At 36.5% G+C, this 14,800-nt stretch overlaps 1 protein-coding gene across 11 annotated transcripts in view; it reads right to left on the bottom strand.

The window, feature by feature from the left end:
- Nucleotides 1–14,800, bottom strand: part of LOC109105414 (MAP7 domain-containing protein 1-like) — a 34,623-nt gene that overhangs the window by 923 nt on the left and 18,900 nt on the right. For 3 of the 11 annotated variants that reach the window (XM_042772885.1, XM_042772888.1, XM_042772894.1), the window contains 14 exons: nt 13,334–13,497; nt 12,872–12,983; nt 11,744–11,848; nt 9,410–9,532; nt 7,903–8,042; nt 7,470–7,591; nt 6,529–6,767; nt 6,097–6,421; nt 5,078–5,258; nt 4,206–4,310; nt 2,785–2,835; nt 2,609–2,669; nt 1,280–1,334; nt 912–1,131 (listed from right to left, as the gene is read on the bottom strand). In XM_042772885.1, coding sequence (XP_042628819.1) covers nt 912–1,131; nt 1,280–1,334; nt 2,609–2,669; nt 2,785–2,835; nt 4,206–4,310; nt 5,078–5,258; nt 6,097–6,421; nt 6,529–6,767; nt 7,470–7,591; nt 7,903–8,042; nt 9,410–9,532; nt 11,744–11,848; nt 12,872–12,983; nt 13,334–13,497 — 2,003 coding nt within the window. Of the gene's footprint in view, nt 1–907; nt 1,132–1,279; nt 1,335–2,608; nt 2,670–2,784; nt 2,836–4,205; nt 4,311–5,077; nt 5,259–6,096; nt 6,422–6,528; nt 6,768–7,469; nt 7,592–7,902; nt 8,043–9,409; nt 9,533–11,743; nt 11,849–12,871; nt 12,984–13,333; nt 13,498–14,800 lie in introns of all 11 variants that reach the window. The other 8 variants (XM_042772891.1, XM_042772892.1, XM_042772893.1 and 5 more) reach the window with 6 other exon arrangements.

Raw genomic sequence — 14,800 nt, 5'->3', positions numbered from 1 at the left:
ATTCAACCTTGGTGTTCATAAAAGAGTCCTTTCAACATTTTAAAATCTTACTAACCCCAAACCTTTGAACAGTAATGTATGATCAATGTTTTAATGTTTTATGATCAATAACTCAGGAACTCATGCCCATTCCTATTTTTAGCTGGTTTAAGTAGGTCATTAGTTTATCAGAGGTTGCTTAACTGGTATGGACCCATTAAATCGAATTAGCATATTTGAAACAACCTGTTACAACATGGTTTTTCCAGCAAAATGAACAAAAAATGAGAAAAGTCACATGATACATCCGTGATAATTCGAAACTTAACATGAGATGAGAGCTGTGCTCCACATATGGCAAAGCAAAGATCATGGATATTACTTTGGATTAAAAATGTACATCTCAGTTTACGGGGGTTGGCACGGCATGAGGTAAACCCCCCTGTGTTTTCTTTACAGATGATTAATGACTGGAGGGCTGTCTGCAGGAGGACAGGTGAAGGTACGTGCTGAAGGGAGTGGGACCAAGTAATGCCGACCAGGCCGAGGGAAAGAGGGGTGAGGAGCTAAGCCAAGGGCTCCTGTTTCCAGTCTTGGGTGCCAGTGAGGCCGGATCAGGTCTCCCTGACACCATTTCAGGAATCCAGCTCAGTGACAGGCTCTTCACCCCGTTACCCCAGCTTGACGCACCCGCAGGGCAACTTACGGCCACTATGACACCCGCACCTGAGACAACATTAACCCTCCAAGTGCAAAAAAAGATAACAATGGCTCTTCCCCGCCAAAAGAAACTTTAATAGTTAACATACAGCAAGAACTGTTAAAATGTAACGGATTTGTCTTTGCAAATTGCCTCTAATTTATCACTGTTCCCACTGCAGTCTGAGAAGAGATTGACACTGAAACAGAAACTTCTTTAGATGCTCACCTGCCACATGCTGAGGCTTAATGGGGCCTGGTTTCTTAAGGAATGATTCTCCGCCTCCAAAGGCCATGATTGGCTCACCAGGTCTGTCAGTCTCTGATTTCTCCCTTCCGTTGTTGTGTTTGGACAGCTGAATGATCTCTTCGAAGTGAGATGCCTCCCCTTTTGCTGACGGGCCATTCTCGTGTTTGGAAGGCTGAACGCCATTCACCACAAGAACAGATAGACTGCAAGAGACAACTGATGGTTTAAGTGTGCGTTAAACTACTACAAATGTAGTCTATGCAAAAAATCTGAAGATTGCAAAACAATTTGTGAATAAAGCAGCGTTTCCACCCCATGTGTTCAAGAAAACAAAACTGTCACATGACTCACCTTTCGTTCACACCATCTTGTTTCAATGCCGTGCTTGGCTGGTAGTCAGCAGCTGCTAGGACAAAGACAGAATGTCATGCTAATAGATTATTCAAATTGCAATCTTGTTTGTTCTTTCATCCCTTTGCCAAATCAATGCTCCTTTCCCAGATGGTTGTACAATTAACAGAATAAACATTTCAGCAGTTCATATGAAATCATTTCCCAGATTCCCAGTGCTCCTTGTATTTACAACAGCTAGTTAATACATAATAGGAATTTGCTCTGAAAATATTCTTTTGTATTTTTATTTACACTACCATTCAAAAGTTTGAGGGTTAGTAAGAATTTTTGTTTTTTTAATATATTCATATTTTTATTCAGGAAGGATGCATTAAATTGTTTAAAAGTGACAGTAAAGAAATGTATATAACAAAATAAAATAAATTTTCTATTTAAAACAAATGCTGTTTTTCTGAATATTCCATTTAAAATGTATCAGGGATTCTACAAAAATATTAAGCAATAAGAATCTTGAAATCAGCATATTAGAATGATTTCTGAAGGATCATGTGACACTAAAGACTGGAGTTATGGCTGCTGAAAATTCAGCTTTGCCATCACAGGACTAAATTACATTTTCAAAAATATTTAAAAAGAAAACAGCTTTTTAAATTGTAATATTTCACAATGTAAATAATAATAATAATAATAGTTTTTACTGTATTTTTGAACAAATACAGATTTGAACAGTACTGTATATGTATTTCTAGTAGCTAATAAGAATAATACTAGCCGCTGAACAAAAAAAAAAATAGCTACTGAGTGTCGAAGCACTACGTAAATAGACTTTGATGTATTCACCATGCTGTGCCAATTTTCATTCTCCATTACAAAACGCACTGGTTTTGCAACAGGGATTCGACATGACGCAAATAACAAGCAGTTACAGTGTGTACACAGTTTTGCATGCTATTCCCTCTCTGGCTGACTACATGAAGCAACAAATCTCCCAACCTTGAGGAAATATTACAGATACAAGCTTAATCTTAAAAAAGGGAGGTTTAGAAAGAGGCATGGATGTGGGAACTTTTATTTATGCTTTTGCTAACAAGGGAAAATGGCCAACAAAATAAAAAGGTACATGTACAATGACAGAGCCAGGGAAAACATTATGTGGTACTGATGTAAATGGGCTGTTGCTGATTCAAACAGATCTAAATAGAGGGTTTAAACAAATCTGAACAGTGCACTGAATGCTAAATCTAACTAAAGATTATTTTTAAATAGTGATATGAACACAATTTATACGAACATTCTTAAACAATCATAATTTTAAACTAACGTCACCTTTATTCATCTCAGAATCTGAAGCTTTTCCATTGACTTGAGATGGAGATTTTGTGTCTTTCTGCATGAAAAAAAACAAAAAAAACAATTAGATTGTGAGCTCTTGAACCACAAGGGGAAATTTGAGCCTTGCTACTGCCGCAGTGAGATTGTTTTAAATGAGAAAGGCACTGTACCTTGTCTCCTGCATCTGTTTTGCGTGTCCTTTTCATAATCTCCTCCAGACGCTAAAAACAATGCACAGAAGAGACAAAAGAAAAGCATGAAAAATTTTTCAAGAGTTTCACAATCAAATTTAAAGCTGGAAGTAAACAAAGTTTTAGAACTTTGAAAAATGTAAAACATGATGACGTAAAATGAAGAAGAAATATTTCAGATTTCGCACTATTTATAGGTTATAATTCAAATAAGCAAACATTGTGACATTGATATTTACACAAGATATTCTTGGGATCATTCCCAAATCATGCCGCAGAACATGGTCATCAGGTTTCACACTAACTTGTGGAGCTCATTTAAGTGAAAAGAGAACCGTTTCATATTAATTTTTCAATTAAACTATTCACTCATACGTTTATGACAATATAATTAGTAATGAAAATCATGTATTAAATTAGAAAAATGCATGTGGTCTCAGATTTATTTTATTTTATTCTGTTCTCAATTCCAATTGTGTCGTTTACAGACAGATATCTCTCTGGTCCCCTGCATCTCTTTTTTATATATTTTATATATGCATGCTTTAACTTGGAGCAGCATTTACTACACGGAGCCGTTGTTCACTGACAAACTGCGCAAAACATGCTCAAAATATGATCATGGTTTTGCGCAGCTTGTCAGTGAACAACGGCTCTGTGTAGTAAATGCTGCTCCACGTGAAAGCACGCACATGTAGAGATTTACTGCTGATTACAGCACCGGCTTTACTGAAAAGATGCACATTAATATCGTGCCGATATTTATCGTGCATCCCTAATTACTCCAAATTACAAAAGATGATTTGCACTGTTTATCAGTAGATATCTTTAGTGTCCTTTATATATCTTTCAAAGAGTCAAAATCAGAAACTGCAGCTTTAAGCAGTCCAAAAGACTGTTTATGTAGGTGTTTATGGCCAACACACTGTTCAGAATTCAAACAAACACTACAGTGTGCCAAGCTCTGAGGACATTGTGTCTTCCAAAAAAAAATCACACCACAAGGTGAGGACACTTAGGTCGAGGCTCTAACACAGCCCTGATAAACTGACGGGTGGGGTAACACCTCTGGAACAGAGTGGACAACGCCATCCTCCATTAAACAGGTTCACAGTACGGGATCACGGGGTGTATGTCAAGGTGTTGTATGATTTATGGCAGATGCATGAATCTCGAGAGCTCGATTTCACTATTATCCTACAGGCACCTTGAAAAGTTATTTTATTTTGCTCTACCACATCCTGTGCCTGCACGTGTGACTGATTAGGAGTGGAAATTAAAGTTTTCAGTTTGTGTAGATATGCAAACAATTTCCTGTAATATGGGTTTTAAAGCAGCAAGATGATTTCAAAATGACCTTATAAAGAAAAATATAAATGCGAGGTGGAAACCCTTCTGACCTTTTTTCTCTCCAGCCTTTCCTGCTCCTCCTTCTGGAAGTGTTTCTCTCTCTCCAGTCGCTGTTTCTCGGCCTCCTCTCGGGCCTTTGCTTCAGCCTCCTCTTTCTACAGATACAATGATAATATGATCAGATTCACACTGAACACAGCTTTCTATGCAGCCATTTATTCATCTGCAGCTTATGACCTTTTAGTGGTTGAGTTTCTTTTAAAATAATTTTAATGAAACACCAGTTACTTTAGCTGATGAAACATTAACATAACTAGAAAATTCTATGATAGCTATAGAAGTTTCCATGACTTACTTGAGCTACATAATATCTATTTAAATACTGTTTTGAACACCAGGTGGTGGTAAGAATGGATTTGTAAGAACCTGACATACTTGTGTAGCATTTTTTGTCTCAGCATGCTTTAAAATTGTGGTTACAAGTGCATACTCATATTTTACAGCATTTAATAAAAAATGTAGGTCATATAATAAGGATCAAACCTTAAAAAACCCTAAAGACCAGTGTTGTTACTGTTAATTAAAACTATAAAAAAAAAATGGCAATTGAAATAAAGCTGAAAAAATTTAAATATAAATATTAAATGAAAAATATAAAATGAAAAATATAAAAAATACAAAAACCCATAACAAAATTACTAAAACCTAAACTAATTCCAAATATTAATGAATTATAGTATAATAGTATAATGATCAGGACACAATGATCAGGCTCTGATGCAACTAAGCAATTCGATATTATGCTGGAATGTCTACATATATATACTGTACATGACTGTCAGTATATGTATTTATAGAGCTTTTATTTGACAGAGTGAAGTGTGTTACTAAGGAATGAGGGAAGTGTGGTTGCATTTCTGACCTGTTTCTGAAGGCGTTCATTCTCTTCTTTTTCGATTTTGGCTCTTTCCTGTGCCTCCTTCTCCTCCTGCAGGCGTTGAGCCTCCTCTCTTAATCTCTCCTGCTCTGCCATGAGCCGTGCCTCCTCCTCCCTGCGCCTCCTCTCCTCCACCTCCTGTGCTAGCCTCTCCTCGTGCTGAAGCCTGTGTGATGGAAGACAGTCAGTCATTGTATACATGTAAGAAAAAAAAAAGCTCCTTCAGGTAGCATTAAACATTGAACTTTGTGAATTATAAAAACAAACTGGCATGGGAATGCAAGTGGACTTTGGTGTCTCTTGCAAAATTGATCATTTTGCCGTGGCTGGTAACATTACATGAAACTTTAAACTGCACATATGGTCTAAGCATTGTACAGTGACAAATGCAAAGTGGATGGAGAGTGTGAATCAGTGAATATTTTCAGTCGTGACCAAAATTTGTAGTTACCAGCAGCACCGGAGCATAAACAGTGTGGAACTCTCATTACACAGTTGCCAAAGTCCCTTTTGGCTCATAAATGTGCTAAACTCAAACAGTCACTGAGAACACCAGACGTCAACAGCTCCATACCGCCAATGCTATTCCTGGAGCTCACACCACACACGGCCTGATGGAGCAGGACATGTTTAAAGGCATACCAGAGCTTGTGTTAGCTGAGGTTGAATTGGCTTTGACATTAGGGGTCAAAAGTTTAAAAAGTGGACATTTTATAGAGATTAAATTGTAATTCAGCCTCTTTATTAGACTGGTATAGTGGACAATGATAGATAGTTATTGTGGAGATAAAAGTGGAATGGGATCAGTGCATGTTGCAAGCTGGACTCAAACCTATGTTTCCCATGTGAGCACCAGGTGTGCTAACTGCTGCATTACAGAGTTTGCTTTAAGGAATCGGCAAACAATTTCAAATTGTAAATATATATAATCAAATAATTAAATAAAATGAAAAATTAAATACATTTAAATAAAATAAAACAAATGAAATTATAAAATAGCGAACCTTTCTCTCTCCTGCTGTTCTTTACGTTCTTGCTCTTCCTTCTCTCTCTGTTCACGAGCTTGTCGTCTCTTCTCAGCCAGGATGCGGGTGGCTTCTTCTGGGTTATTGGTGCCAGCCATGGGTTTGCCTGGAGAAGGAGCTGGAGAAGCCACCTGTGAGAGAGCAGGGACAACAGGGGACTCCTCGGGGACAGAGGGCGCAGAAACTGACAACACTGGTGCACTAGCAACAGTGGGGGAGTCCAGAACAGATGACACGACAACGGAGGGGACGGGAGACGAGGCTAAAGAAAACACAGAGAAACGAAGTGGGGAAAAAATGAGGACTGGAGAGAGGAACAAAGTGTGAAATGACATAAACTTGCATGTTTTAATGGGAAAAACTCCTGTTAAAAGAGAGTCCTGTGGCAACACCACAATCAACATCACTCACTCTTTGGTTCTTCAGGCGTAGCAGGCCTGCGGGTCTCTCTGACCCTCTCTATGGCAACAGGCGAGGCAGTGCGGGTCTCCACGTGGGCAGGGGTCCTGGTCCTCTTGGGTCTGGCTTTAGGAGTGCTTGGGCTCGCTCGTGCTGAGGGAGGATTGGGAGATGCTGCAGGACTGGGAGATGACGCACGGCTTTTGGGTGTCACAGGAGACGCAGATCTCAGTTTGGACACTGGACTCGGACTGGAAACATGAAGAGAAGCTCAATGTAATTGCTGAGCTGGAAAAATGTTTAACACAACACGTTCACAGCAGGGCAAGAACATGACCTAAAATGTGGCCTGATATTTCATAATGTCCTAGAAACAGACATAACACATAAAAATACTTTTAAAACTAAAGCTAAAATATACATCTATTTAGCATACCTTGACACTGAACTATGACTTCTGACTACTGCTAAAAGGAGAAATGTTTAGTCAGAGAGAGCATAACATAACACAGCTTTGGTCTAACAGAATCAGAAAATGCTCAGAGCAAAAAGGTTCATTAAAATGCAAATCTATTGTTTCTTCCTCTTGCACCTCTGGCATTGATTCCAGAATATGAGCATCTAAAACTGTTTTACTCTGACCCGAGACCGAAAAGATCTGAGAATTCACAGCAATATTTACATATAGTATAAAATATATTTATATCTATATATGAATTGTATTATCAGCATAACAATTTGAGTTGAATTGAAAAATTAAGAAATGAATAAATAATAATAATAATAATAATAATAAAAACACACACACACACACACACACACACATATATATATATATATATCTACAATATATATATATATTTTTTTCTAATCCAATTTGATCCTTAATTTTTTTTTTTTTTTTTACTTGCTTTATTTATTATTGTTTAATTGCTAGATGACGGTCATCTTACCTGCACTCCGTTCTAGTTTTCATTGATGGCATGGACTGTCTCTTCTTCAGCACTTTCTCTTTAATGATGGTACTCTTCTCCTTTTCATTTTCTTTCTCCTTTTCCTTCTTATCCTTCCTCATCTTTGGAAAAAAGACGGGAAAAGCCTTTGTTACCTCTAAATTTTAATTTCTCATAATTTGTACAACTGAAAGTCTACCTGACAATGGACGATATTTCACTCACAGTATCTGCTGGGGTTTTTTTTGTTTGTTTAAAAATGAATTACTGTATTAATGGGCAATTTAATAATAATAATGATAACGTTAATAAGGCGACATTAACATGTTTCATAATAAAGATGTACTTATAAATATCTCATAGATATCATGGCAAAACATAATATAACAGGTGGGATGGATGGAAAATGAGAAAGGAGTCTTAAATAACTCACAGGTGTGGAGGCTCGTCTGCGCTGGGTGATATCGGGTGTGCTGGTGGTGACCCTCCAGCGCTCAGAGCAGCGTTGATGTGGCCGATTAACACACGCTGAGAGAGGGCCGGCAGACAGCGAGCGCGGACACAATGGAGACTCTGTGTGACAGAAAACACATTTAACTTCCAAATTGCAGCGTATAGAACAGAAAAAGGTCATGCTATTTTTTATGACTTGCACAGGCCCCCCCCCCCCAAAAAAAACAGAAGAATACTGCAAATTAGTGTTTAAAAAGTCTTTGCAAAAAACCTTCCTGAGCTACCTCATCCGTCCCTCCTGAACCTATAAAAAAAAAGTGTCTCTTGTGGGTCAAAATGATCCGAAGGCTAAAAATGACACCAATTTTTTTTTTTTTTTGATCCAGAAGTCTTATATTGATCCATTTTAATCATTTTTTTCTAAATATTTATGTAAGTTTTTCTATTATTTTTGGTGATTTTTATTATATTTACCTTTTATTCTGGATGTTTTTAAGAAAATATAAGCAGTTTTTGTACATTATTTCACCAAAAAACAAAACAAGTAAAGACACAATTTCAGTCCCGTTTTATCAAAAACCAACAGGTGGTCTTGGAATTGAGTCACTGAGTGTCTCTGATGCCTTCTGGTGGGGGGAAATTACATAAAATAGCATTTTTTGGTTACAGCCACTAGAGGGGCCTATAGAACCCTATGGAGATTTTTAACTGAGCAGAACAAGTGAAACATGAGAAATTAGATCATCTTAAGGCTTCAGTTTGGTTGTTTATGGATTAAAATATATATTGAAACATTACAAAATCCATATTTTGTAAAAAAAAAAAAAAAAAATCGAACTGAATTATAACATAAACATGTATATTCATACAATTTCATAAATATGAAATAAATATATAATATATTTGTAAAAATATAAATATGATATAAACTCATCGGTCTCCACCACATCACTCAAATTTAACTGTGTTAAGTAAAAAAAAATGAAAAAATGACAATCATATCCCAACAGACACTGTAGAATATTATAATGTGTTCTATGACTAGTACCATGTTTGTGTTTGTGCATGTGTGTGTATATGGGAATTTTTTCAGCATTGGGGATATTCTGTAGTCTCAGCCCTTCATTTGGGTGTAAATCTTTACTGGATGGTCTCAGATTTTGTATATTAAAAAAATAATCAAATGTAATGAAAAATGCAGGTTTCTCGTAAATTCCATTCATTCCTAAGCGGGTCAAAATGAGGGACACTTTTGTTACTTTTTTTATTGCACCCATTTAAACTCCTCGAATCCACAAAATTTTTTTGTGTATTCCCGGTGCAAGTGTGACGAAAGTAAAAAAAAATATTGGACTGGTATGAACAACACGATTTTTCAAATTTTTTTGAAAATCATTTTTGGGTCAAAATGACCCGAGGGACAGATAAGGGTTAAATAATGCTAATAACAGATCTATAGGGTAGTATGATTGTATCCTGTCACTCACGGCCATCTCTGGTGTTGTTTAGCACACTGGCAGCACTGCGACTGCGAGCCAAGAAGGAGAGAGTGGGCGTCGTCAGCCTGTCCACGATGCTGCTCTCCCATGGACTCAGCTGCATGCTACGAGCTGCAAGAAAATACTAAAATGAGCTCCCATTAAAATATATGATCAACAATCCCTTTCCTAACTGAATACAATACATGCAATAGTGGAATTCATTTTTATAATGCTAAAAACATGGCAATGACAAACAGCTGTGTTTGTATCCCTTGCTGTCAGCATGAGGATTTCACAACACTGCCACATGCTTGAAAAGCCAGTAAAGCTGACTAGTAAACAGCAAATAAACTTTTGTGAGAATTAACTCAAGTTTGAAACACGCAGAAATAATTCATCCAAAAATAAGAATTCTGCAATTTATACACTTATGTTCCTTCAAACCAGTGTCATATGGACTTTATTGGTGGTGTTTCACTATGAACTGTGCAAAAAAGTCAATCTACGTATGTATCAAATTGTGTTACACAGAATACAGGTTTGCAACAATTAAATGATGACAGAATTTTTAATTTTTTGGTGAACTATTAACACAAAAGGACAAAGAAATGAATAAAATATATCCAAGCTATGTTTAAAAAAAATAATAATAAAAAAAAAAATAATAATAATAATAATAATAATTATAATAATAAAAAAAAAAATAATAATAATAATAATATATTTATCATATGTATTTATCTATTATCAAATGATTTTTTTTATATATATATATATATATAAAAAACAATGAGAGAACATTACAATAGAAATGGAAAAAAATACAGCTTCTTCAAGCTCACCAAAAATAAACAACATTGCTAATTCTGAGAAATAGTTACATCACATTATCAATATATATATCAACATATATATATGTTTCTAGTTAACTACAATAACCCTGATTCTAAACTTATGTGATTTCTTTTCAAAGAAAAAGAAAGAGAGGAAACAAGAAAAAGCCACAGGTTAATGCATGGTAAGATGCAACAAGAGAAAGAGAGAGATTGAGAGACATATTGCTCATAGCTGAATATTAATCAGCACTTTGCAGTAAAGTCTCCGCTCATGGAAAAGACTTGATTAGCTGTGAACTCTCTTTTCTGCTCTACTCCATCTATTGTTTCAAGGAGCACTCACAAATAGAGTGTGCCCTACTTACAACTCAGTTCGGCCACCTTAGTACATCCAAGAAAAGAAGCACCAGACATTTTTGGGAGGAAAATAAAATCAACTAGACCTCAATTCTCCGATAAATGGCCTTTCTGAGTGGAACATACATACATCAACACATTTCTCTTTTTAAATATGCCAGCACATTCAGCACATTCAGTTGCCACAAACAATGTTCAGACACTTACAACTTATGAATGTCAAAAAAACATCAAAGCTAGGGACAAAAACTCCAAAAAGTGACTTCAAATAAATTTAGCAAGCACACTTTAAACATTTCACAAAGAGGTCTTTGTAAGGTTTTACATGATATAACGGTAACACTTTTAATTTGTTAACATTAATGCATTAGAGAAAATGAACTAAGAATTTTTATCACAGTAATTCATGTCCTTTAATGTTAATTTATACAGTTTGAAATTAAATGAAAAATAAAATTTAAATATTGAATCAAATGCAATTAAAATCAAATCAAATTAAATTAAACCTAGACTGATAAAATTATGTTAAACTAAGTTCATGATATCTAATGCTTTAACTAGCATTAACAAACCATACTGTAAGGTGTTACCAATAAAACTATACATATATTGTTCAAACTGATAAGTATTTGGACACTTTGTTGGCTTAAAAAATATCGTTCTAAGAAAAGTTCAAGCATCAATTTTTGATATTTCATTTATTTAATTCCGTAAAATTCATACATTTTAAGTGTGGCTTAAGTGTCCAAATACTTTCTGGGGCCACTGTATCATCATGCATCATATTCATATGTGAAGGTATGGAGAAGTATGCAAGTATTCACCTTTAAAGATGGTTACATCAAGAAAAAGGAAATAAGCAAAAGAGAAAGCCACCACCAAAAATAAACAAACAAAAAAAAGAGCACCACTACGAACGGTTGACGGTGAAAGATGCTGACGATTTCAAAAATCAAATCGATGGAACTGAAGATGCTGACGATGAGACGGTTTGGAAGGAGGGAATGATTGAATGATCACGGGACACGAGCGGGTGATTGGTCTCAAGGGAGAAATCAAAGGTGGGGGAGTAAAATGAAAACTCATAATTATGTGAAGGGAGGAGCCTGTGAAGACGTGGAGGAGGGGCTAGATCCAGAGTCCTTACTTCTGCTAGGGGATGTCCAGAGAGTGGCAGAGGATTTGGAGAGCCGCTTGTTTATGACTGAATCCACATGTTTGGGCAGGTTGACTGCTGATATTGAGCATCTGCCTGTAAAATCCAGAGAACACCGCATACATGTACACAATGCTGAGGGGAGCAAGGCGGAACGACGGGAAGCAGTCAAACCTCAAACAAAACAGCCATTGATATATAGGCCAAGTAAATATATGGGTCAAAATATACCTTAAAACTATGTTTGAGCAGCTAAAGATAGTTATCTATGCCCTGGATAACCATTGGTATGTTTGCAGTGTCTCAACTGCTATTTTTATTGAGTTGCGCTGCTCAAAGTTAATTGTCGCAGAGTCTACAGGCTTTAGAATGGGGTCACTGCCTCCACTTCTCTTCTAAGAGACTGCAATGACTGTGCACAACTCTTGGGAGAGGAACAACTAAATTAAGTCAGTTAGAAAATAAGATCCTTGGAGAAACAGCATTGGTTAGCCTATGCTGTAAATTGAGGTCTTGTGTCCTGGGGGAAGATTTTCAGTTTCTGGCAAAAAAAAGGCCTAAATTCTTGACAGAAAATGTAAACAAGGCATACGCGCATCTGTGTGTTTAGAGACACAAACCTCAGTGAAGCTACTGCTATGGAAGGATACTGCAGTAAAAATGCGTAATCGGCGTTTGCCGATCTCAGTTAGTATTTGCATTTGCCTAGTTGCACATTAAAGTTCCTATGATCCCCAGAAGCGAAGCAATTGATCTCTTGGTTATTATCACATTAGTAAAGAGCGTTTAGTCTGGATTAAGCAGAAGGTTGTGAGGCTGCTTTACGCAACATAACAAACCATCTCATGTGAAAAGTCATGGAAATGTATATATTTATAGTTTTTTTTAATTGTGTATTCTTAAGCACTTTATAGAAACAGAATGTGTAAAAATGGCAAAAAGAGAGACAGAATTATTTTATATGCATCAGACTCAGTAAACTCATCAAATATCACAATCACCTCCAATCCAGCTTATTCCTAACACCGATGATGAAGGCCATTAATATGCAAAGGAACCAGATGCAACACCTACAGGTACAGTTTTTGTGTTTATGTAGGTGCATTTTATTTAACTCACTCTGGCTTTGGCTGGGGTTGGGGCTCAAGCCTCCGGCCCAGGACCATCTCTGCTGCCGAATCTCTGCCCACGTCTTCTTACCAGACCTCTGGATGGCAGCCTCATACCGCTCCTGAACATTAAAAAAAAAAAAAAAAAAAAACAATGCCACAATGAGTATCTCTTTTAAAATATAACAAAAGTCTAGAATACACTTTACAATGCATATTTGAATATAATGGACACTGGGAATAACAGAGAAGACGGTATTGATCTTTAAAAGGGCAAATTTTAGAGCTCTGGTACAATGTGCCCCACTTTCACTAAAAAAAACTACTCATCTAGCATTACTCAGAGAGCTGAAAGGGAAAACAATGCCTGGCAAGTTGGCAGAAACCTCACGGACTCTGATCCTCAGAGTAAAATTGTGTCATGAACAGGTTGTGTCATGTGGGTTTGCACTGACCACCACTACTCTCTCACCTTGTTCTTCTCAAGTTTCTGTCTCTGTCTCTCCTCCAGCTCTGTGCGCCGCTTCTCTGCTTTCAGCCGCTGCTCCTCCAGCTTCCTCCTCCGCTCCTCTAGCTGCTCTTCCCGCACCTGCCGTGCCCGTTCCTCCTTCTCCAGCCACTGAGACTTTTTAGCAGCTACATTAGAAAGAGGAAGAGTTTGAGTGCTACCAAAACCAGGCCAGCATCTTTAACTTCAGCCATCAGTGTTTGAACAGAATTTACACACCAATCATTCAAATTTAGACACATCCCTAATTCCTAATGCATGTTCATTTATTATATATTTGATCATGTTTTTGGCTATCAATAAGAGTGAAGCCCTCTTAGGTCCATTTTACCATATTAAATTGAACTGATTTTTCGGGTTCGGAATGACACAAGGGTGAGAAAATAACAGAATTTTTATTTTTGGGTGAACTATCCTTTTAACATAGAATATCATTCAAAAACTTGGGGTTGGTAAGAATGTATAATGTTTTTGCAAGACGTCTCTTAATATCACCAAGGTTGCATTTATTTGATTAAAACTACAGTAAAAATTTTAATATTGCAAAATATGTTTTCTATTTTAATATATTTAAAAATGTAATTTATTCCAGTGATGAAAAAGCTGAATTTTCAGCAGCCATTTCTCCAGTCATCAGTGTCACATGTTGATTTCTTCAATAAACATTTCTTATTATTGATAATGTTGAAGAAAGTTCTAAAAGAACAACATTTACTTAAAATGTAACAATGTAAAAGTCTTTACTTTCACTTTCAATTAATTTAATGTCAATAAAAGTATTAATTTCATTGTTTTCAACTCTTACTGACCCCAAACTTTTGAATGGTAATGTATGATTAAATATCTTACAAGCTGTCAAATTTTGTATTCCCACTGATCCAGTTTAAATCCTAGCCAAGCACTTCTTTTATAGAGATTTGTGTCTTAAGCATATAATGTCAAAGAATCCTTTTGGGATATGTGGGCATTTTTCATTTATGGAATGCAACATCTATTATGGTTATTATGGTGTGTGACTTCATACAATGACAAAGACAATGGTGTGAGTTCAAACAAACACAAATGTGACAATGACAGGGCCACTAATATGTTACATGCCCCACTCTGCACAAAATATAGGAACCGCCTAGAAAGAAAAGGTAAACATAATTTTAAAATAGTGATGGTATGAGAGTGCCCCGGTGACGCTCTTCATCAAACTTCCATAATCCTGCTGGCAGATAGATGAGCTACAAGACGACCCACGGTCTCAGAGACTACACTACATGGCCTACTATAAACATTTGACTCACTCAGCACAGCACACACAAATATTAAACATTTATGTGGAGGTCCATGGTGATGGCAGAAGAGATGGATTGATGAATTTGATTGACTACGGTCTGAATTTTTAGGTCTAACTGACAAACTTCACACTCATGTGGCTGGAAT

This window comes from Cyprinus carpio, chromosome A16, assembly GCF_018340385.1.
Source record: "Cyprinus carpio isolate SPL01 chromosome A16, ASM1834038v1, whole genome shotgun sequence".
NCBI lineage: Eukaryota > Metazoa > Chordata > Actinopteri > Cypriniformes > Cyprinidae > Cyprinus > Cyprinus carpio.
The sequence above is the reverse complement of the archived record's forward strand: the minus strand, read 5'-3'. Positions and strand labels throughout refer to the sequence as shown.